Source organism: Ascaphus truei, chromosome 4, assembly GCF_040206685.1.
Source record: "Ascaphus truei isolate aAscTru1 chromosome 4, aAscTru1.hap1, whole genome shotgun sequence".
In the NCBI taxonomy this organism is placed as follows: domain Eukaryota; kingdom Metazoa; phylum Chordata; class Amphibia; order Anura; family Ascaphidae; genus Ascaphus; species Ascaphus truei.
Window position 1 is genome coordinate 265,587,042 of NC_134486.1, and position 24,102 is coordinate 265,611,143.

A 24,102-nucleotide genomic window follows, 5' to 3' on the forward strand; every position below is an offset into this window, starting at 1 on the left:
TCTTTGATCCCCTCACTGATGTAGACTAGAACAAACAGTGCCTTCACCATTCTGGCAGCAAAACTATTAGCACAGGATTATACTGTACATTGTGAGTATTAAACGGTATGTACATTCAGCTCTCTAATAAGTACTTGCTGGTAGAGGTTAGGCAAAAGCTATGCACAGACATATACACGTTTAATGCTTTGTATAACAAGAGTTTTTCACCGTTAAATGCAAATGTGCATGCCTATTGTAATCCCATAAATATTAGCTGATTAATTACATTATCTGACATGATTGGGAAAACAATTCCTCTGTATTTGAAAGTAGATCCTAAAGCATTTAATGGCTTGTAAACAGCCACACACAGATTTTAATAAAATATACTATAACTAAATGAAACAAAATGTTTAACACTTCACAAAGGAACCAATTTTCTTTTCATATTTGGACTTACTAGTAATTAATCGCTACATTTGTAATTTTTTTTTTTAACTTCAATGATACGTCTGAGAAAAACGTCTCTTAAGAACAACACCCAGGCCAAATTTCTGCCTGATCTTGTTCATATTATGAGAAAAGCTATTAATCCAGTCCAAAAAATAAGGTACCCAATTAAAAAAATGTTTTACTTAAAAGTTGAACATTATTTCTACGTGGCTTTAACAGTGTAACTCCAGTTTGGAACAAAAAGAGCAAATGGCAGCGATAGATTTAACACAAGGGTGGCCAACGGGTCCACATTCCGCATCCACCGCAGGGTCCCAGCTCCGAAGGTCTCCCCTGAACTACAATAGTGAGGATGGGGGGGGGGGAGGCGGGGGAATGATGGAGTGTGGGAGGGGATTGAGCGAGAGGGGGAGAGAGGAGGAAGAGTTAGACAGGGGAAGATAGTGAGAGGAGGAAGAATAGTAGGTGCGTGCAACGGAGTTTATGGCATTGCGCGCGCCTGTCAGCCGAGTGATTTGTGGCCTGTGAGGCACAGCGACGGGGAGGCGTGACGGTGACGTCATGTGAGCGGTTCACCCTCACTGGCTAAACTGCGCGCGTGACTCAGCCCTCGCGCGACCAAATCAAACTTTTTGGCTACCGAGAATCATGTGCGCTGCTCTATGGCCTGCCTCAGACGTACGGCCTTCTGTTCGCGCGTGGGGTATATGGACGCAGCCAAACAGTGGGTTGTGAGAGGGAAGGGTGACAGTGAGGAACGCAAGAGCGTTGGGGGCTGTAAGAGTAAGAGAGGGTTGATGAGAATTACAAGGCAAATGACACAGGGGACCCCAGGTGGAAACTAGTCCTGGTTCCAGGTAAAGTAGTCAGTGGCCTTGCTCGCTCCATACAGACTGCTGTAGGTCCTCTTGCTGCCATAGGACAGTGGACCGTCAAAGCATGTCTGCCCACTTATTGACATACCTGAAAAAAAGGTTGGACAACTCTATTTTAATAGGTAAAAATTAAGTTTTTCTTAGCCTTCTTAAAAAGAACCTACATTATTCTTAAATAGTTTTTTTCCAAGGTACAAAAAAAATAATCATTTTTTTATGTTTGAAAAGGGATTCTAAACAGAGGGGTGATGGAGTCTTGTTTGTTCCACCCCCAGTGATAGGGTAATCAAAATTATAGATACCTACTTCAGGTCAGAGGGACAATTGGTAAAGAGAAAATTAAGAACAATAAAGACGGAGAAATGGTAGTAAATCATCATCTTTAGATTACTAGGTTTATGAAAATAGTAAGGCTAAACAGCCATTACCGGTCTTAAACATCAAATTGACCTACAGTAATCATCAGTCATTAGTTCAATTTAGATCTATGTAGGGCAATAGTGAGCCTTTTAAGACTCTGTGGTATTGCACCGATTTCACATGTTAAATGCAATCCTTATGCTACTTCGTATACATGAAATCTCTAAAGAATAGAAAAGCTTTTGTATGAAAATATTCAATGGGTTTTTTGTTGTTTTTAATTTGAATGTCATTTGCATGTCATTTTGTATTTGTTCCCGGTGGCACATTTGGTATCCTTTGGATCATGACTGTGTGAAGCTTTACAGATCCAAATGATGCAAAGTGAACCACTGACATGACCAGGAAACCTGGGTGATAGAGCAACACATGCAACCCAGGACATATTTCATGCAAATCCACAAAAAAAGAGAATGTTAATGAAAGACAAATGTTCCAAATAAGGGAAGAAAAAAGTGCAGTACAACTTAAGACCAAAGTATAAAGACAGACCAATCTGAATCTGTTGAAATCATCCTTGAACATGAACATTTCTCTAAGTTGTGGAAACCTACACCATGTCAAGTAAAGGTTGATAATGGTGAGAAGGCAGTAAAACGCATCCTGCCACTTAAGTTAAAATGTTCAGTTGGTTTAAAACTACAAAAAGTAAAAAAAAACTTCAGTTTGCAGTGTGTTCTAAACCTTCAGCTGGTCAGTCCCTTCATTTGAATCAATTAATAGGCCTGCCATTAGTTAAATGTGGTCTTATTTGGGACTACTGGGCAACAGGTCAGGTTTTCAGGATAGCCCTCATTAAGCACAGGGTGCTCAATCAAAATGACCACCTGTGCTGAAGCAAGGGTATCCTTAAAACCTGACCTGTTGGTGGTACTGTACTTAAGGACTGGAGTTGCCCACCCCTGGATTAAAACAGAACTATCATGACAAGAAAGCTGGTTAGTTCAGCTGCTCAAAACTTCTAATCATGCTTGTCTATTTGCTGGAAATATTTTTGTGTGTTTCAAATCTGGCAATACCAATACAAGGGTCAAAAAGCACAACTATTCATCTCACCAGAGGTTCCTTTATTTTCAAGTGACTTGACATTTAGCGATTGTTACTTAAGTACTGCTACATTTAGAATGCTCAACAGAATTAAACATTCCATTCATTGCCACAATAGCGTTTCCACTTCCTGTGAATACGAATTATAAAAATAAATACAATTAATCTGCTATATCAGGACTTTTAATCCGTTCAGGCATTTACAGAGTACCCTGGTTTTCTAGCATTTTAATCATTCATTCAAAAATATCCCATGACCCAACATGAAGGGAATGATTTTCTTAACAGCATGACGTTCATCTACTGTATCTTAACTAACTTCACTTTGAATGTGTTTTGGCAGGAACACAGTCAAGCTCACTGGAAATTTGAAATAAACCTGATTTTATTTAGTCTTTCAATTCAACCAATTACATTTGTTACAAACCTTTATACCAACCTTATTGCTCCAGCACACTTATAACAAAGTATCTTGTAACAGTACTAAATGAGGGATATAGCAATATAAGCATTGTATATGAAAGTGCCTCATAACTGAAGGTATTCTTTCTGTGAAGTTTCAGAGCATAGTAAGAAGTCTGCTACTTTGCATTTCTTTGAGATGACAACAATGATGCTTAAAATCAAAGGAAATGTTTTCACGTCTGCTTGTTTTAGAAGCAAAAGCTCTGTCCCTATAAAATAGACAGGGAAAAAAAAAATCACAACTATTCGTATAACGTAGAACTTTTCGTCTTCATACAGGCATGAAGCATGCATACAGCAACAGTTCGCAGTACTTTCTAAGGGCTGTATTCATCTAGCAGCTTCAAACTTTTATTCAACGAACATGTCCATCTTCATGTTCACAGCAAGGAAGGAAAACTTGAAAGATGTCATTAATTGCACCATACCAAGAGGTTAATGGTTAAGAGGTCCAAGAGGATCAGGAGGTTCCTTGTCGTTTTTGTTGTTGATTTCTGATGACCTCCAACTGTTTTTTGCATTGCTGATAATACGTTGAAAGGCTTCTATTTTCATCTAAAAGCTTTTTGTGTTCCTGTACCAGACGAGATGTGTTTTGCTGGTCTTTTTCATCCTGGTCCAGTTCTGCTATTAGCTCTTGTCTAAAACAAATATGAAACAATGAATTGTTAATTGGAGGATTCCAGAATATAAAAGGCTTGTTCTGCATTCCTAATGAATAAATAGAAATCTACAACTTTACTAGACGGATCACACTATTTAATAAACTTGATAAACATTTGTTTCAATGTCAGTCTCTTCCTTAGTTAGAATATAATTCAAAGTTCTAACAAACATTGATGACATACCAATATGACAAGTAACATGGTAAACTCAACTGCAATCTTAAAAGAAATCTAAGAAGCATTGGTATATACACTATAAAACAAAAATCAGTGGTACTCCTATGCACTCTATACACAATATGCTACTAGCAACGGCCAAAATACAAATGTAAAATGTGACACTATAGCACACGCATATTTTATTTCCGTATTGTAGCATTACCATTAATACATGTATCGAAGTGAGCCATTTCTTCTACTTACTTTCTTTGTAATAATAATGCAATTTCTGTCTGAACTTTCATGTATTCTTGTGCCATTTTGCAGTGCTGTTCAAACACAGCCATAGATTCTTTGGAGTTTGGACATGGTGCGAGAGGCTGAAAATAAATCAGACATGGTAAAAAGCAATCAACTGATATTCTCAATATATATCTTGTTAGAATGTGCTTAAAATATATTTACTCTAGTAAGCTTTTAAAAGCCAAGTGTCAATCAAAGCTCTGGAAAATCTTAATGCACGGGTTCTAAACTTGACACAAACCTGTAATCTGTAGTTGTTGCTGCATTACTTAGAATGGAGAAAACTTTCAAACTGAGCTTTGGTGTTAACTTGAAAGTGCTTGTTGCCGATAACATACACGTCCATGCTATGCAAAAGGCCCGTAGGCTTCCCATCGGGTCTATATTTGACCAGCTGTTTTGGCTGTAGGAATTTTCATGGGGCTTTGCCTTTAAAGGCTAATTATTTACCTTGATATATATGATCTAGTAAAGCTCAACACAGATAGACCTCAGAGTATGTTTGTACTGCATACTCATTTGTATATTTCATTTTTATGCACTGCCCCTTTTGATATAAACCTATTTAAAGTCAATAGTTCTCCCAACTGTACTGCAATGTTCAAATAGGCAATGAATGCAACTGTGATTACTGCTATTTTGTCTTTAAACTTCGGTTTGTAACGCTCCAGAAGCCTTTATTGTCCTAAGTGTTTTCTGTTTCCCTAAATGACAGCTAATTGTACCTCAGGTTACACCCAAGTGGATCATGGGTCATTAAGGAGTAAATGGTCTCCAAAATGTAGGAAGCACTGATCTAGATAGAAAATCTAGTGCTCTTACTGGTGCAGACAGACATAGAAATCAAAAGTGGTGCAGCATACCCTTGTGGTCTGTAAACCAAATAACTATATAGGACTGTGGAATCCCTTCAGGACTTTGTTCTGAACCTTTGGGAAAAGTACCAATGCAACTCCTCCTAAAAATGACACATGCAGGTTTTGCCAGGGACTTTCTCCCCTAGGTGGGAAGCAGGTGCTCTCCAGAGCCGAGTCATGCTAATTTCAGCTCCGGGGACCCCCTTCTCCCCGAGATACATACCTCTAAAGGGATGTGCATTGCGTCTTCCTTTTGGCCCACGTGATGCGGGACCATTAAAACAACCATATCGCGTGCCCAACCAGGGCTGCAACCGGCACCCATTTCAGATGTATGTATCTCGGGAAGCAGGGGGTCCCTGGGGCTGAAGTTAACACTGTTCAGCTCCCGAGACCCCCTGCTTCCCACCTAGGGCATTTGTTTTATACCACAAGTGGAAATGCCGCTTTAAGGACCCCAACTCATCTAAGGAATGGTTTTAACAGTGTTAATCACCGTTGTGGGACTAAGGCAAAATAACATTCTCACATTAAGTTTCTGATATTTTAGTGTACAGAAGGAACAAACATTGCTTTCAAAACATTAACACAGTTGGGTAAGAAGAGATTGAGAGAGAGAGAATGATTTGCCCAACATAATTCAGTGTCTCATCCATTAAGCAGAAGTAGTAGTTAAGCACATAGTAAACACCATTCACTTTAATAGTGCAACCATGTTTAGAAAGCAAAGTCATTAACTGAGTGAAAGCAGATTGGCTAAAGCACCTTGTAAAGAAAATAATCATGTCAAGATTTACTGTTCAATGCTATGATCATATGAGCTTCATAGATCAACTATATTTATTGCTAGGTATTTTAGCCTTTAAAACCTAACTTTCTCACATACATAAAGGATACAAAACATCACATATACCACACGGCTTTCTTTCTAAACAGAGAAAGATGTTGGAGGAGTGAAGCAGGAAAAAGAATAAAAAGAAACAAGCGAGAATGGGTAAAGTAGTAGGAGTGTGACAAAAAATCAAAATAAAAAGTGAGAGTATAAGAGAGTAGGAAACTTAACACAGAGCGAAGAGGACAACAAACAATAAGACAAGTTAAGCAGAGTAAACCATGAATATTCCTTTAACTGACCTGTAACTGATGATCCAGTGTAAGGTATGCCATAGGGATGGAGTTATCAGATCCATTGGTATCTGAAACATTTGTATTTGAAATAAATGTACAATTGAAGCACTAAAGACCATTTTACAGTGTAAAAGTATTTGAAGCTGCAGTTCAAGCAATATCCTGCATGTGTGTGTTTTTTTTTAAATAAATCAGTTCTGCACTATGAGAAAATACTTGGAGTATCTTTTTTCTTTTAAAAAAACCAAAAACCTATTTTAAAGACATTTTTAATGTATTCTAATGCAGGGGAGCGCAAACTTTTTGAGCTGCGTCGTCCCCCCCCCCACCTCCTTCCCCAGTGACGTCACATGGCCCTGCGGCACAACAATCTACTGAATCCCGGCAAGTAGGTTACAGATACCTCACGTGAACCCCCGGCATTTAATTTAAATGACTTGGGGAAGAGCGCAGGCCCTCTGCAACTGCCTGCGCCCCCCCCCCCCAAAAAAAACATCCAGCTCCCCCAGTTTGCGCACCTCTGATCTAATGTAACAAGCATTTTTTTGTTTCTATAGCAACCATTTACAAAGTCACAACCCCTTCCTCTTCTGACAGGCTTTGACACACCCCTTTTGCCCTCTCTCTAGCAGTGCACCAATTATATCTAGTTCCTGCCTGGTCACATGATCTTCCACACAGAATTTTGCATCTTGGGTAAGTTTCTGCAGCACTAACAGTGATATAAAGAACCCCCGAGCTGAATCTTCAGCGATCGATTACAGAACAGATCGATCGGCAACATAGCTAATCACTTGTAGTGTGCAGATTGTATTGATGCACATATTGAATGCAAAAAAAAAATACTAATATATATGTTTTTTAAACGGCAGCTTGAACTGCAGCTTTAAGCCATTTGTTTTCACCATTATATGAAGGACATACTTGCCAACAATACTATTTGTATGGATGAAAAATATATAAATTTGTTCTAAGTAATTATACATGTAAACAGATAAATCAGTTAATTGTGCTGTGCACAAGAAAGATCAAGTATATTACTTATGTGTGTTGTCACAGCACTAACAGAAATCAGTTAAGAGGTCCAAAAAGCTCTACATTAAAACAAATCACGAAACCTACAAAGAGCTCCCATGTCCAATAAATGAACATCGCATGACATACTGTACATTTAACTAGAAACAATAAGGAAAGCAGACCAATGGCTGATGTTGATAATGATCCTACATAGCCTCAGGTCTATTAGGGAAAACATTTTGGTATTCACAATATTATAGTATGTGACACTTTCTTTTGACGATGACAACCTCTTGCCAAACATTATTAATGTTTCTTAAGCTGATCTGTCCTCAGAGGAACTCCTGATTGTAAATAAACTACTTTATGCAAAGGAATGTTGACAAATACTGCGTTTATTCAGTGTCCATAATTGACATGTTCTCGATTAATGAAAACTAAGAGACACAATTATTTGCCTTCAAAAGGATATGTTCTTTCATAATAAAAGACTTGCAAGAGTCAATTAGGAGGCCTGTTAGAGACATTGTATTGGCTGTCAGTTTATAAGACAGGAAGAATGCATGAAGGGAGCATGTTATTTGTACCCCCTTTTAGTAGCATGTCTGTAAGGCTATTAAGATTACCAACATTTGTGATGTCGATAAAGGGCAATTCTATCTTAGTTACACGTGTACAGTTTCTTTGCTCTGGGAACTGTGTATAAGTTCAAAGTTGGAGTTGCGGCATATACATTGGTTTTACTTTACTTTTTCTCCACATCACTGATGAAGCCAAACCGCCTGGTTTGATGTGGACATCCCCTTTTTGGTCTTTTGGAGCTACCATACCTGTGGAGTCTGCGGATCAGCCAACCAACACTGACAAGCAGCAGGGAGCTCTGCGCATGCATGGTGCGCCGAAACTGACGAGGAGAGGCACAACAGACTGTGCACGAGTCTGAGAAAGCCTCCCATCCCCGTGGACCCAGACGCACAAGTCAGGAGTTGACAAAAAGTGACTGAAAAGCACCTCCAGCAAGGACTTTTTAAAGGACACTTGCAGCAATAGAAACCACCACAATCCATGTGGTTGGTCGTTTGTAAGTGTATTTTTAGCTCACCTCCCTTATTTTTGTAATAAACAGTATTATGCTATGCCTCTCTCCACTTTTTAAGGTAACAGCCGAAGGAAAATAGAGGAGTATGCACTACGGGAACAAACACACAGGCAAGTGTCAAGTTCTCTACTTCTCTATAGATTAAGATACTGAGTGTCGACGCCTATTATACCACTTGTGTGTGGTGTTTTTTGTTGTTGTCTTTTTGTCTACATAAGGAAGAAAAGAGCAATAAGACCACGCGCTGGAGGACAACTTTATTTTCTACAAATCTTATATAAGGTGGAGTTTGAATTACCTCCTGGGACACCAGCTGCGGGACTTTATTTATTGCACCTCATTAATAGGACTAGCGCCACTTTTATTTTTTCTTTAAAGTATCTCGGAAAGCAGGGGCCCCTGGAGCTGAAATTAAAGCTGTTCAGCTTCAGAGACCCCCTTATGCCAAACTAGCATCTTTCAATACAGGTCCCCCTGACAGGTTTTTTTTTGTGTGATAACCAACTCGTGCGATCATTCTGTCGTTATTTTAATTTAATTTAATCTCAGAATGCAGTTCTGAGGAACATCGGAACTCCTGGCGCACCTTTTTAATGTCAGAATATACTGATCATACCCTCTCTAAAAGATTACCTAGAAACTTTAACAAATTTAGCATACAACCATGATAAACAATTTATCTTTTCTATAACAATCCCCAATATTCACGACTGTCGAGTTTTATTTGAGGGCGAAGGTTACATTTTCAGCACCAGCGTTTTCATATTTCAACAGTGTCTCACTTATCTAAGCCGGTTTGGTTCTGAACCCCAAAATCTCATCACTTTGGTGATTTGGACATTGACAGCAGGAACTATTAGCTATAAGTGAAAAGAAAACAATCAAAGTGTTACCGGAAGATTCATCAGGGCCCCATGGAAGGCTGCGCGGGGTCTTGTCAGGGGTTGGTCCTGAGGTAGTGATCATTCTCACGCTAGGACTAGAAGACCTGCTGTTGTTTCTGCTTTCCTGTGCAACAAATGGGAGGCAGACACCAAATAATAATAAGCCAAGTAATCTGTAATGTTACAACAAGCTCACAAAAGCAAAGTGACACAAAAAAACAAACATTTCTAGAGATTTCAAAAGAAAACAATTGACACACAATTTTAAAACCACAGGCTTTATTTAGACAAAAATATATTAATACAACTCATTCAAAGCAATACAAAACATTTAAGAAATTAGGGTGGTTTCAAAGATACTCAATTTAAAATTCAAATATTCCTCTTCCCTTTGGATCATACATCCATTCTTTGTTTATCTACTCGACAAGAAACAGTGTTTAGTATTATTGTGTGTCATTCTCTTTATCAGACTGTTATACTTGTAGAGGCGCACTCAAAATCAGAAATAAATAGTGTTTCACATTATAGTATTTCTTCAGTTTTAAAAATTAATTAGGGGCATGCTAAAAATAATGACATTTCTCGGAATGGTGTTGGGCACAATAGGTGCAAGAACCATTTAAAGATAAAATTTAAAGGTGTGTTCTGCTCTCTGGAGCTGAATCGTGTTAATTTCAGACTTGGGGACATGCTAATCCCTAATAGACTTGACACCTAAAAAAGGTACCTCTCATAGCATCCTCCACTTGGTAAACAAAATGGAGGTTTTAATGCAGCACAGGAGCTAATAGGAAGCCGTAACACCTCCTATCGACCCGGGTGTAGCGGGAGATTTAAGAATGAAGGAGAACCGGGTGCAGCAGCTACAGAGGAAAGGATGTCAGGAAGCAGGGGGTCCCCAGAGCGGAAATATACACGGTTCAGCTCTGGAGATCCCCTGCTTTGGACCTGTTAAAAATATTGGTTAGAATGCTACGCCACAGCGAACAAATCAGTAGATATGGTTCTGTTGTCATGACGTAGTCTAAGTTTATAAACAATTTATTATTGTAAAAGGATTATGACATTATAAATCAGAATGTGCAAAGCACATCAGAAAACCCTCCTACTGCAAAATGTTAAATTATTGCCCAAATTGGGTACATTTGGAAGGGGGATTACCATGTGAATAGCAGATTAAATAGTTTAAACCCTCTTCAAATCAAAAGCACTTTGCATAACTCTTGAGTGTAATCCCATCATCCATTAAACTGCACTCCGGTCAATAGAAACCGAACAATATTTTACCTCCTCTACATCAAATTAAATGTTTTAGAAGATAACTACAATATTGCATGCGTTAATAAAAAGGAAGGAAACTCAGGTTTTCAAATGTATGTGGAATAAAAGCATATACATAAAAAATCACTATGTGACTAATCAAATGTTCCTACACAAGACTTAAAAAAAAAATTGTTCCTATTTACCTTGTTCCATCTGTGAGTGACCGGCATAGACATATTTAATGAGCATAACGAGGTTTTCTTACCTGGCTGGACTCTGTTCCAGCAATGCTGAGGTCTTGGACAGATCTACGCCTCTGCTGTTCGTTGCCTGCTGGATATCAAACAAAAAGGGATATATAGCAAAAAGCTGCTCAAAACAAAATAAGAGGGGGTCAACTGTGGAAGCTTGGGATCTGTACAAATCCATAGACAGAAGTAGATTAAGGGAACGAGGCAGGGCAGGCGAGAGACAGCTGCAACATTTTAACTCAAGAAGCTCTGGTCAGCCAACAGAAAGAATATCCCAAGACAATGACCACTCCTACCATATGAATAGCTGCTCTCCTCCACCATCTTCTGTCACGTGTTTGAACAGGCAGAGTGCCTGGTGTCCAAGGCTGATGACGGCATCTATTTCCAGGGCCTTACGTTATGGGGTTTCTACAGCAGGACTGCTGAACATAATGTGCCAGCAGGAAATTGTACCAATACAGCATCTCTCCTGCTTTTGCTTTGCCTCCCTTAGTGGAATAAATGGCTGGTCTTGCTTTTAAATCTCAGAATTTAATCCGAAGCCTTTATCCATCAACACAAATAGTAGCTAATCCTATGTTCTCTGCCACTCCCACACACGTTCGCGTTTCCAAAAGTCAAACCTTGCCGTCAACATATTACAAAGAATGTTGTAACTGTTCTCTCTCCCGTGTCAGACACCTACTAGTAACTCTGAAAACACTGACCGTTAAGCAAAATGTTCCCATATACGCATGAGTACAGCACATGCAAGCTTTTGTGAAAATAAAGAATCCGTGTTACATGTGAGTCTTTTCTAGAAGCATTTTTATTAAATGTGAATATGTATGTTTACATTGTCTCCGGAGATGAGAGATCAGCGCCCAAAAGGAAAACACTGAATTGCTACAAGCAACAGCTGACAATACTAAGCATTCTTCGTCTCTGATGGTGCATTACGTAACTTTTCTGCTAGTGAGTATTAGTTACATGCATTACAACAGTTGCAGCGGCATAACCCCAAAGTATTTAGCTTTTAAGGTATTAGCAAACCACGTGGTAGCCTCAACTTGTGGTTTTTTTTTTTTAAAACAGTTTTCAGTCTCATTTCAGCAGTGGTTGCTTTATCCCAAAGTGTACTACTTTGTGCGACTAATTGGCGTGTAATGTGTAATAAATGAATGTGAAGATGCTTGATCCAGAAAACAGAGGCGGAAGGCCACATGTGCTTGAAGACTCCACTTTTAAACAGAGAACACAGAAGAACTAACCAGATGGTATTGTCCTTGATAGAAAGTGGTAAATATGTATGCTCCATTTGTAAATAAGGAGCTAATCCCTAGTCTTTTAGCAAACCATGTTATTTCCCCGTGCCAAATGATCAGCATTATAGTTATGGATGGTCATCCGCTAACAATTCTGACTTCTTTTCATGTTTATTATTGCACAATTCAAAACAGAAAATATGTAGGCTATGCATTATTTTTCAATGGGGATTTTGTTGTGGAACAATGTCAATGTGATGGACCACTTGGCTGGCAGGGAGTTTAAAAGCAAACTATGAAAAACATCTTCCATTTATGAATCTTAACGCGAGTAAACCCCAGTAGGTTAAGTGACGTCATCTGTGTAATTCTGCATAGAATTTCGTCTACCACAACCCTTACAGTGCACTGAGGATTCATTCTGAAAAGTACATTTCGTTCAACAGCACAACTCTAAAATTAGCAGCAATGAACTAGGCTTTCAGAAATATTTGGAATTCTTGAAATTCACAAGTGCTTCCATTTCAAATGTAAGTGTCCCGAACATGCATGTTGCGTGGAATGGAGAAAAGAAGTCACAATTGTCAGGGAGGGGCAAAAGAATAACAAATGACAACATACATTGCAGGCCTTACGAGAAAAGCAATTGGAATATTGGCAAGATTTTTGAGATACCATGCAGGTTATTTTCTAGCCACTGCAAACAGCATAGGTAAAACTTACAGAGGCGTAAATATTGCAATCAGCATCAAATACTTGTTGCTCCAACCATACTATTGTCAATACCAATAATGAGAATGTTATAACATTATTGCATTTTTAAATACTTTTGACATTCTTGTAAATCTTAAAAATAGATTAATTTCCAAGGATTAGCCTGCATTACTGATTCCCGTCTATATTTAAACGATGCAAGAGCAAATACAATGAAACCAGGTGTACAGTACAGTGCCACTATGCGGTATAGCAGGGAATGTGACATTTAATAGGATAATAAATTCTACATGAGCAATGAGGACCTTCATTTTGAAGACACATGTACCGCACACACATTTATCTTATGTTATAACAATAAATGTCATTACCATAAGCAAAGAATCCAGTTCTACTACAGAACCCACTTGCTGTATAGGCAGAAGAGCTACTTAATTTGGCCAAATAGGCTTAATCTCATATGGCATCAATCCAGCCACACTTTGGCTCCTAATATACTGTGAATAGGACTAAACTAACATTGAGAAAGATGGCCTTTATCCACTCGGATCACCTAAACCTCAAGGTGCTATATAAAACCACAATAACAACCAAAAGGAAAGCCAGGATCTAAGTGCTAATGGCAGTTTGATCCGGATCGAGTGCAGATCAAGTTTATTGGAGCTTGGTCAGCGTTTGTGTGGCAATGATAAAAGGCGCTGGAAATGGCCATACACATTGGCTGCAGTATTTGTTTTTAAGGATATAGAAAGGCTTTAAGAGCGTTAAGACGAAATATCAAGTTATGCTTCTATTCATAAACATGAACTACCACTGTTTTTCCTCAATAAAGCAACTTTTGTTTCTTATGCGTTTGAAAGTTTTCCAATAAATATTTTTACCAGTGCAAGTCTATACTGCTATTAATACACTTCAGCCGTGTGACTGTAGTCAGTGTTTGTATTGAAAATACTAAAATTCATGACTTCTGAATTATGCACAAATGAAAGGAGTCCTCTTCCTCAGACAGCTAGATCACACTCACAGTCTCCCCTAAACATGAGCAACTAGCATATGACGTAGCTCCAGTATCACTGGGACCATGGCCAAGAAGCTACTTCATTAGGGCACCAAGAGAGTTAATATATTGCTTTAAGCACTGGATCAAAAAGCTGTTTGCAACTAAAACAGAACTAAATATACACACACCAGCACTGGTGGCTCAATCAAGCCCTGCTTCAGCACAGTTGGCTCAATTAGTTCCTGCTTTAGCACAGGTGACTCAGAGGCTCAGTCTTTGACTGAGCCACCTGTGCTAAAGCTGGGATATCCTGAAAGCCTGACCTGTTTGGGGGGCTTGAAGACTGGAGTTGAGCACCCCTGAGCTACTGTGTACTGTAATGCTTTGCTTGGCCACACATCCTGTGTATAAACAAAGGAATTGAATAACATAGGACATAAAGATATACAGATTCTGAAATGCCCTATGGCTTTAAATATAGTAGATGTGTAGAAAGCAAATCCATTTTGACAAGTCAATTGGAGCAAAAAGCATTTGAATGATTTGATTTATTTGGGGCTTGAAAGCTTATTACCATTCTGTAATACCTGTTATGATGATCTCAGGGACATCCAGAATGTTGCCAAATGAAGCAGTTTTACGATGGCCTCGTTTAGGCTTGGTATGGGCTGCAAAAACACATACACAATACACATGCAAACAACTACAAGTGGTATGAAAGCACATGATTAACAAAGCATGGAAGTGTACATCACAATGTTAAATAAGGGGACGTGCAGTAAAGAACCATGCAAACTGAGCAGCTGCCAAGTAAGTGCCTGTGCTCATTTAACACATACACAAGAAAGACGTACTCAATGTAAGGAGAAAGAACATTTAAGAACATGCACAAACACCAAAATGAACACACACAAAGCTGAATGGAAAGTGGAAAAAACTTCTCAACCATTCAATGCCATTATTGAAGTGGCTCATTCAAAAGGTCCCTTAATCTTAAATTGAAATAAAGGGGTAATATCCCAGAAATTTAAATCTATTAGGATTTTGAGTGCAAAATGTGCTGATACATTTAAGCGCACATGTACAACAGACTATCAAGCAAACCTCAAGTCTAACGTAACAAACTAAAACTAACATACTCCTTTGCTCTAGGGATACTCCGTACCATATTGAAAAAACGAAGTCTAAACTAAAAAAAATAAAAGTGTAAACACCAGGCTTATCCAATGTGGTGGCAAAAACAAAGATGCAGCGCAGCACCATACAAATAATCAGAGAGGGGGGGACTTCCGTGCAAAATATTTATTTGCTCATACAATAACAGAGGTATAGCAAATGAGCTACATGTTTCACGCCAAGCGCTTTAGCAGACCTTGATAAAGTGCTTAGCGTGAAACACGTAGGTCATTTGCTATACAGTACCTCCGTTTTAGCATGATCAAATAAATATTTTGCACGGAAGTCCCCCCTCTCCGCTTATTTGTATGGTGGTGCACCAAATCTTCTCCGTTTTGGCTGATTGTTCCCGTACCTTGACGGATTTGCACACCAGAGGATTCCCCCGAAGTGTCTGAAGCCGATTCACTGAATCAAGGATTTTCCTCACTGCAGCATGTGAGCTCCGTTGATTATTCAACCATTCACACATTGAGAGGGGCTAAGTTTGTAAACCATAAGGGTCGGAGGAAATTTTGGACGCCATTCTTTCCTGGTTGCTGTATATTCTCATAGAGAAGGAACCATGTAGGCGTTATCTTCATTTATAACTAGCCCCATACCTGTATGCTACATATGAACATTTCTAAAGGAACATCTCCTTAAAAAGAACATAAAAGGAAAAGTTCTTCATATTCTTTTGTCATAGAGAGCCCCAGATGCCTTCCTGGACTCATACACTGTTACACAATTTGGTGATGTTCAAAACATACTGTTTGCCTTGAGATAACTATTACCTGTTCAAAATGATAATGAGGCACAGTGTTATCGGAACACAAAGAACTGGCAGTAGAATGCATGGAAAAATGGGGTCAAAATGTCAACTTCTCATGCTAGAGTATTAATGGATTACTCAAAATAGTTGGTGGTGCACTCAGAAATAATGCTCAATTTGATATGCAGGCGGTGCAAAATCCCATGACTAGACTCCCCCCCCCTCACATCGAAAGAAAAAGTCAGGGAAAAAACTCAGTCAGAAATTTAGTTTGCACTCAAAGTTTGGTACACAAGACACAATATATTGCATAAGTCCAGATCGGTACAAAAATCACAATAGTAATATCATATAAAGTGCAAGAATACACAAATACAAAAAGGGCCAACACCTGAGAAATCCTCAGAAATTAGTTCAAACTCTGCGTTTTTTCTCTGACTTTTTCCTTAATATGGAGTATTAACTGATGACGCATAAGGATGGAGAATTCATGAGTAACTTTTTGATGCATTGTGAGCAACTTAACAGGGTCACCTGACTTTACAAATCTGTTCCATCGTTTAAAGCATACAGTACTTTAATCAGAACGGCAACACAGCACCTTGCCTGATTTCATCTTTAACCAAAGTACCCAAACCCGAACTGCAGTAGTAAAACTTGCTTACTAAAAATGGCACATACTCTAATGTAATAAATATTAAAAAAAAAAACAACCTCACTTTGGTATTGTCCTTAGAAATAAAAAGAAAGGACATACCATGAGCTTTTTATTCTAAGTAGCAGCAATATATTATAATATAATATATTATACACACATATTATAATAATCTGTTTAATACATCTGACTTACTACAATTTGAAAATCTGTCTTAACTCTAATCCATGATAGCCACAATGAGAGGGTATTCATATATATTCCTGCCCAAGGCCAACCTTGCATACTACGATTTGCTTGCAACTATAGTGAAAATGGGGGTAGAGTGCATATACTCTCCTGGTTGCAAAACTGGGACAAAAAGGTGTAAAGAAACTACTCCATATTTATCAAAGAGAGAAGAAAATTTGGTGGGTTTTCTGCACCAGTTATGCAGCCAGGAGACCCCAGAAGCTTGAATCCCATAAAGACAGAAGTTTGCAAACACTAAACTACACACTTAAATATAGACCCACCCAGTTAATTTAAGCGAATGATAAACATTTTAAACTGAGCTAATTTGCAGACTTAAAATGTGAAGAAAGGAAAAAATCAACAGGATTTATTGTGATAAACAAACAGCTCGGTTTGAACTTGAATTATTTTAGATTTTTGTTTGGCTCCATGGCAGCTTTGTAAATTAGTTACAGCCACAGCCATAACATTGCATGCTATTTGAATCATAAAGCCCATTATAATGGAACCAGCAAGTCACAAATAGTTTGCCTTTATCAACTTACAGGAAGCTTCTACAAACCACTTAATGCCCAACATGTGTAATGTGTCTAATTAAAATACCAGTCAAATAAAGGAAACAGGAAAAAAATGTGTGTCTGGGAAATTCAGTTACGTTTAGTAACTTCAACGCTAGTTTTCTGTTTGGCATGCTACGCAAGTTATCTTTACATCAGCCTCTGTAACAGGAAGATGAACATCACTCATCACAATGGAATACCACCATCCCTTGTAAGTGGTGACAGGGCATGTCTGCTTTTAATAGATTAGAAAGGAAAGAAATCCATTGTATTCTAAATGGTTCCTGTAATGAAGTTTAAGCATTATACCACATTTTCAAAAGGATAAATGAACCCCCCAAATGGAGTAATAGTGGAGAGGTTTCATTTATGAGATGGTGCAGGGCTATAGGCTTGCTTACAAGACATGAAGCATGTTCCACACCCACTACTCCTAAAGTCAAAACGTGGCTGATATTTTTCACAATTTTGATTGGTTCATGTAGAAGTTGGAACGAGAAAGATCATAACAAGAACTATCCCATAATGTTGAAATGCACAACGCCCCATTGATTCAGGCAAGGAAAAGCTTTGGATTCTGGAAATAGAATTTTACAGTGCAAAGGAGATCCTTTTCCTCGGATTCAACACTTTACCTTAAAATCTGCATCGCACTGGCGTAACTGGAAAACTCAATGAAAAGAGGACATTATTTTCAATGGCAAAAAGTAAATGTTTTGCAATAAAGAACTAAAACGATTAGCTGATTTTATACTAATTACTCCAAGAAATATGTCTTTCCTCCTTCATACCCTTACCCGTGTTGGCAGACATCCTTGCTTCTAATTCAGACATGTCAGCGCTCATTCTCTTGCCTTCAGTTGGACCCAATGTAGATGGTGGTCGCCATCGAGCATCAGATAGGCTCTCTACACTGCTGCCTCGAGAAGGAGGCAAACTCAAGCGGCCAGATTCACCCTGCATCAGAAGAATTTACCGTCATACCAGTGGTCGATTCTTGGCATTTGAAAGCATTTCCAAAGTTTGCCGACGATGATAAAAAAAAAAAATGAAGGCGATAGCGTCAGCCATTCAGAGTGGTTTAACCAGAGTTGTGATTACTACAAAACAAGACATGGTAATACAACCTTATACGAAAAATAAAAAATGAATCCCCAAAGGAGATGCATGAAAAGATAATAGCACAGCGAGTTCAAAATTAATATATATCACAATAATATAAGGAGCAAAATAAAATCCACAATGGGAAATAATCAGTGTTCGACAAACCTATACATTTGCTCGCCCCGGGCGAGTGGATTTAACCCCCGGGCGAGTAAATATTGGCCCAAGCAGCACACGTTTGGTACTAGGTGGCGAGTAGATTTTTTTGTGTGGCGAGTAGATTTTTTGGTGATTTGTCAACCACCGGAAATAATGCATATGGTAAACACTCAATTCAGATCTGAAAGCTCAGAAAAATGTCAAGAACCATTGTGTGGATTACAGCTTATAAGTAGACAAATGCACCATGCTCCCTACTGTATATAGAGAACAAAAAGAAAATGTTTGGAGGAAACCAAAAAAGCATAATAATATAATATGTACTTACTGATTGTTTTGACTGATTCTTCAAGTGTGCAAATTTGGACTCTATTCGTTTGATTGTGTCATTACTCGCACTGGCGTGAAAATCGGCGGCTTCAATGTTAATGTCACTCCTGTTGCTGGTATTGGTAGACGTGACATCTATGTAGGAGCCTAAAGTGAGAAGGGGAAAAAAAAAAGAAAAAAAATGTTCTGCCATTCTGAAGTAAACATCACCTATATAAATTCTACTTTCAAGGATCTTGAGTTTTAGAGGATATTACCTTGCCTTCTCATAATCTATGTTTTCCTTTTTAATGCCTATATTTTCTAATTGAACATTTTAAAGAGGTGCAGCGCAAACATTTTTTTTAAATTGTTGCTAAAGATGTAAGCCCTATTTTTACGTTTTACCTTTAAAATGTTTTTTTTTTTTCTTTCAAAGTCTTAGGACTAAAGCATTTAGTAACTTGCCCATTGCATTGCAAAAAAAACAAATACTGTAAGGTGTTTCATATCCAACTGAGGACAAATTACGGTATATATTCCAAAGCTTCATGTAGCAGGACTGTTATAAAGCTGCATTTTAAATATTCCCATTTTAAAAGTGTGGTTTTGAATAAACCTCACTCTCTATAGCAGAAAAGATGAAAAGCAGAAATTATTATTATTATTTTTTTTAAAGTACATAACCAGGAAGAAAAATGAAACGTAAAGGCAGATGGTGAAAAAATATTTTGAGAGTAAATAAGTGGGTCTTTAAGTCCACTGCAGGCCAATATTTTACGGACAACTAGGTAATTGCATAGGACATAACCAAGGTTAACTTCTCCCTCACAATTAGTTTAGATGCACCCTCGGTTTCTGCGGTCTCTTGATTTGTGATTTGACAATAGATATGTGATGCAAGCATGTGGGTGTGGTTGAGTAAGGTAAATCGGATGCAGCCCTTTAAACTCCAAAACGTTGTAGAAGACAACACAGGATTTCAAAGTACATAACCACTGTTTTTGCTTGCTGGAATTTCTGCTTACAACTAATATTACATGCACTGAATAAAAACCATTATTTTAGAGGAAGTGGCTTCTTCTATACTAAGAAATCTAGCGATTAAAAGCAGGTAACGCTTGAAACAGGAAGGTTTTATGGGAAGATGAATTGTAAACATTTGTGAAATCACTAATTTTAAGGTATTGTTTTTTGTATATATTTTTTAAATGCTAGAGGTAAAGGACTTTTTAATGCACTGAAAATAAATCTAGCAACAAAGAGGTTAAACGGACCATTACATAGTTCCGAAAATTAGAGGGACCGACTTTAAGTAGTTGTAGCATGTTATTTTGATTACAACTCGTTTGTTCTACAAGAAAAACATTGATATAATGGACATCAAGTATCAAAAATATTTTGGGTGCCTCAGTACTTTCATTATGTCATGACACTGAAATGTATATTACGATAAATAATACAAATCGCATACCTGTACTGGTGGCAGAATTGGTTTGACCTTCATCTGAGTATTGACAAGGATACTGTAAAGACTCATCAGCCCCAGGAAAAAACTGCAATTGAAAGAAATCCCACTCAATACGCTCCATTTAGAAATAACCTACTGTTCACTGATTACACATGAATACCATTGCTTCTGGAGCCAGAGCAGCAAGTCTAATTCATGTCCTGCAGTCATCAATGACTTGAGACAATGGCTCACAAAGCTTGTCCACTCCCTCACCAAAGCAGTTCATTCACCTATAGCTCAATTGTTAAAGATATAATGATTCCTTCCTGACGGGTATATGGTACATGGTATATACTCCGCAAATGACATTGCTTCATCTTTTACAAGGTAACGAGCGATGCGTTGTGGAGGCCAGCTGCAGGATGTTCAATACGTCTCTAGTGATTCCGCGCCATTGATCTCGATTTAGGGCGGCTTTTTCGGCTTCGCTTACTGTGAAGTGGAGCGGTTTGAGATCTTGCGCCACAGGATGGAAAGTCAGATGGCAATACTTAGGAATGCGATTTCAGCCACAACAATCATAAAGGTATAAAATAGTTTTTTTTGCGGTACTTTCCAAAAGCAAAATGGTTAACTTATTGCCTGCCAAAAAGACCTGCAGTGCATTGCAAAGCAACAAAGCTGTGTCTCTTCTAGTAGCAACAAAAAGGTTCTCTCAAAGAGGGGGCAGATGCAAATTGAGACTATATTTTGTGACACTATTTTAAAAGACCCATTTTGCAGTGCTCGAAGCTTTAATATAAGCAAATAAAATTAATCACAAAATCACAATTACTTACTTGCATAAGATGTGTCATTATCTTCACAATCTCCTCCATGGATGGTCGTTGAGGAGGATCTTTTGACCAGCATCGAGTCATTAAGCTTTCAATAGGCTTAGGTAAATTTTTAATTAGTGGTGGCCGTGTACCTGGGAAATCATAAGAAAAGCCAATTAAGTGGATGGATTAAATTATCCGAGAATGCAGCAGTAGTCCTTGGAAATAAACACCCACCCCCCCCCACTAATAGAAATACATGTTCTAAATAACTATTACAGAAGAATTTAGGAAGTTCCAAATACAAAAAATTAGTTGGGTGGGTCCATAAATTCTCCTTGTTTCATCTAACTTCTATCTTCATGTACATTTATGAGGGGAATTAGACCTTAAAATGTTTTACTAATTATTTTATAATTAGCTATATAAAGTAGAGTATTCCATATTACAGGAAATCAAGAGACTATTTTTAAAGATCAGAGTATTCCACAACATTGTTAGTGAAAGATTATATCATTAAATTATCACGTACAGGAAGGGCAGGGATACGGGTGAAAAGAACTACATTTAAAAAACGTAGCTTTGTTCCTAGCATCTCATATGCATGATTTGGAAAAGGAGAATACGGAGCAGGGAGAGAAGTATGTGAACTGCATTTTGCCATCATATACATGCAAAAAATATATAGTAATTGATGAAAACAAACAAGTTAGTTTGGCAACGATTACTGCAGTAAACAATGCACCATATTTTGTTAATAAACTACAATTAAAATCAATATGTATACATTGTTCTACAGAAGGCCTGCACAACACGCGGCGGCTGCTTTCCTCCTGCCGAGCCTGCTCTCTCTCCCCCGCGAGCCGAGCCCGCTCTCCCTCCCCCGCGAGCCGAGCACGCTCTCCCTCCCCCGCGAGCCGAGCCCGCTCTCCCTCCCCCGCGAGCCGAGCCCGCTCTCCCTCCCCCCCGCGAGCTGAGCCCGCTCTCCTCCCCCCCCGCGAGCTGAGCCCGCTCTCCTCCCCCCCCCGTGAGCTGAGCCCGCTCTCCTCCCCCCCGCGAGCTGAGCCCGCTCTCCTCCCCCCCGCGAGCTGAGCCCGCTCTCCTCCCCCCCCCGCGAGCTGAGCCCGCTCTCCTCCCCCCCCCGCGAGCTGAGCCCGCTCTCCTCCCCCCCCCCGCGAGCTGAGCCCGCTCTCCTCCCCCCCCCCGCGAGCCGAGCCCGCTCTCAAGTGCGGCACTTCCGTTGCCCGCTGCTTGCGAGCGAGCGCAGTCCCGCCGTGATCGGAGGCAAGAAGGTGATGTGAGGTGCAGGGGGGTGATGTGCAAGGGGAGGTGGGGGGTGATGTGCAAGGGGAGGGGGGGTGATGTGCAAGGGGAGGGGGGGGTAATGTGCAAGGGGAGGAGGGGTGGTGTGCAAGGGGAGGGAGGGTGGTGTGCAAGGGGAGGGGGAGTAGTGTGCAAGGGGAGGGGGAGTAGTGTGCAAGAGGAGGGGGAGTAATGTGCCAGGTGGAGGGGGAGTAATGTGCAAGGGGAGGGGGAGTAATGTGCAAGGGGAGGGGGAGTAATGTGCAAGGGGAGGGGGGGTGATGTGCAAGGGGAGGGGGGGTGATGTGCAAGGGGGGGGGGTGATGTGCAAGGGGGGGTGATGTGCAAGGGGGGGTGATGTGCAAGGGGGGGTGATGTGCAGGAGGGGTGATGTGAGGTGCAGGGGGTGATTGGAGGTGCAGGGGGATGATTGGAGGTGCAGGGGGGGAGAATGATGTGAGATGCAGGGGGGGAGAATGATGTGAGGTGCACGGGGGAGAAGGATGTGAGGTGCAGGGGGGTGGGATGTGTGTGGTGTGCAGGGGGGTATTGTGTGTTTGATGTGGAGTGGGAGTATTATGTGTGTGGGTGAGGAGGAGAGATGGGGGTATGAGAGATAGATGGGGAGTATCGCAAAGGTTGATAGTGAGGGGTTCTGGGGGAGATATGATGATAAGGGGTGCTGGGGGAGATATATGAGGATGATGATGATGAGAGGTGCTGGAGGAGAGATGATGATGATGATGATGATTTTACCCGTGCGCCCCAATTTTTTTTTCCTTGGAGCAGTTCGGCCCTTCTCGCTTAACGAGTTGTGCAGGCCTGGTCTACAGCCATATTAATAAATGTAACAAACAATTATGTGACAAAACCCCTCCCACCGTATAAAAGTTCAACAAAGATAGTTTTATAACAATGCTAAAAGGGGGTAAGAAATGACAGCCACAGAAGAAGTTAGCACTGTTTTTAACTTGTGTTTAGGGTTTGAGTTGTGATGGGGCATTAGTCATTATAGGCGTCTTGTCATATTAAATAGCACACTTAATATACATAAGGGAACACAGCAGCATTTTTTTTTGTAACTCACCATTGTGAACAGCCCACATTATACGGAAGGCCGGACCACCAATTTCATCAAAGGGTTTCCTCCGAGTTATTACTTCCCAAAGGATGATACCCCAACTAAACACATCACATTTCTCACTGTAGTTGCTACCTGGAAGATTAAAGTATAAGGATATTTGTTTCTTAACTATTGTGCAACAAAGTGCTCGTTCGCAAAAAGTGAAAGCAGAAAGCGACACATTTTATTAAGTATTTCTGTCTTTACAGTTGATCCATGTATTTTCGCAAATATTGTGAGAAAAAAAAGGGAGAGCCCTCTTGAAATTGATCATACAATACGGTTATTGACTTTGAATGTCTGTGAAGAAGACACCTACACCGAGTTGAGAAGCAGAATTATGACAGACAACGTAATCCAAAACTCCTTTGAAACAACTGGTTACCTTCAAAAACTTCTGGGGCCATCCAAGCAGCGCTGCCTTTGTTGTTAGTCATGTGAGTCTGAATATCACAGGCTGTACCAAAGTCACATATCTTCAAAACAGTGCCTCCAGCTATCAGCAGCAAGCTGCAATACCAAGAACAGATCAAAGTCACAACTCCTGTATTATGGCCAATCAGCTGAATAGCATACAGAACCACAGCCGACTTCATTTAATCGATAAGGAGCCTGCAACACGT

General features: G+C 39.6%; 1 protein-coding gene and 1 long non-coding RNA gene across 6 annotated transcripts in view; one reads left to right on the forward strand and one right to left on the reverse strand.

The window, feature by feature from the left end:
• LOC142492073 (uncharacterized) overlaps positions 1-24,102 on the forward strand; it is a 304,992-nt gene that overhangs the window by 220,347 nt on the left and 60,543 nt on the right. The window lies entirely within an intron of this gene.
• The window catches only part of MAP3K7 (mitogen-activated protein kinase kinase kinase 7), a 60,273-nt gene continuing 39,315 nt past the window's right edge, over positions 3,145-24,102 (reverse strand). For 3 of the 5 annotated variants that reach the window (XM_075597467.1, XM_075597470.1, XM_075597471.1), the window contains 12 exons: positions 23,865-23,989; positions 23,444-23,572; positions 21,076-21,206; positions 20,258-20,339; positions 18,803-18,951; positions 18,009-18,168; positions 14,420-14,500; positions 10,886-10,953; positions 9,364-9,478; positions 6,361-6,422; positions 4,331-4,446; positions 3,145-3,883 (listed from right to left, as the gene is read on the reverse strand). In XM_075597467.1, the coding sequence (XP_075453582.1) occupies positions 3,703-3,883; positions 4,331-4,446; positions 6,361-6,422; positions 9,364-9,478; positions 10,886-10,953; positions 14,420-14,500; positions 18,009-18,168; positions 18,803-18,951; positions 20,258-20,339; positions 21,076-21,206; positions 23,444-23,572; positions 23,865-23,989 (1,399 nt within the window). In that variant the 3' untranslated portion in view covers positions 3,145-3,702. The remainder of the gene's footprint in view (positions 3,884-4,330; positions 4,447-6,360; positions 6,423-9,363; positions 9,479-10,885; positions 10,954-14,419; positions 14,501-18,008; positions 18,169-18,802; positions 18,952-20,257; positions 20,340-21,075; positions 21,207-23,443; positions 23,573-23,864; positions 23,990-24,102) is intronic. The other 2 variants (XM_075597469.1, XM_075597468.1) reach the window with 2 other exon arrangements.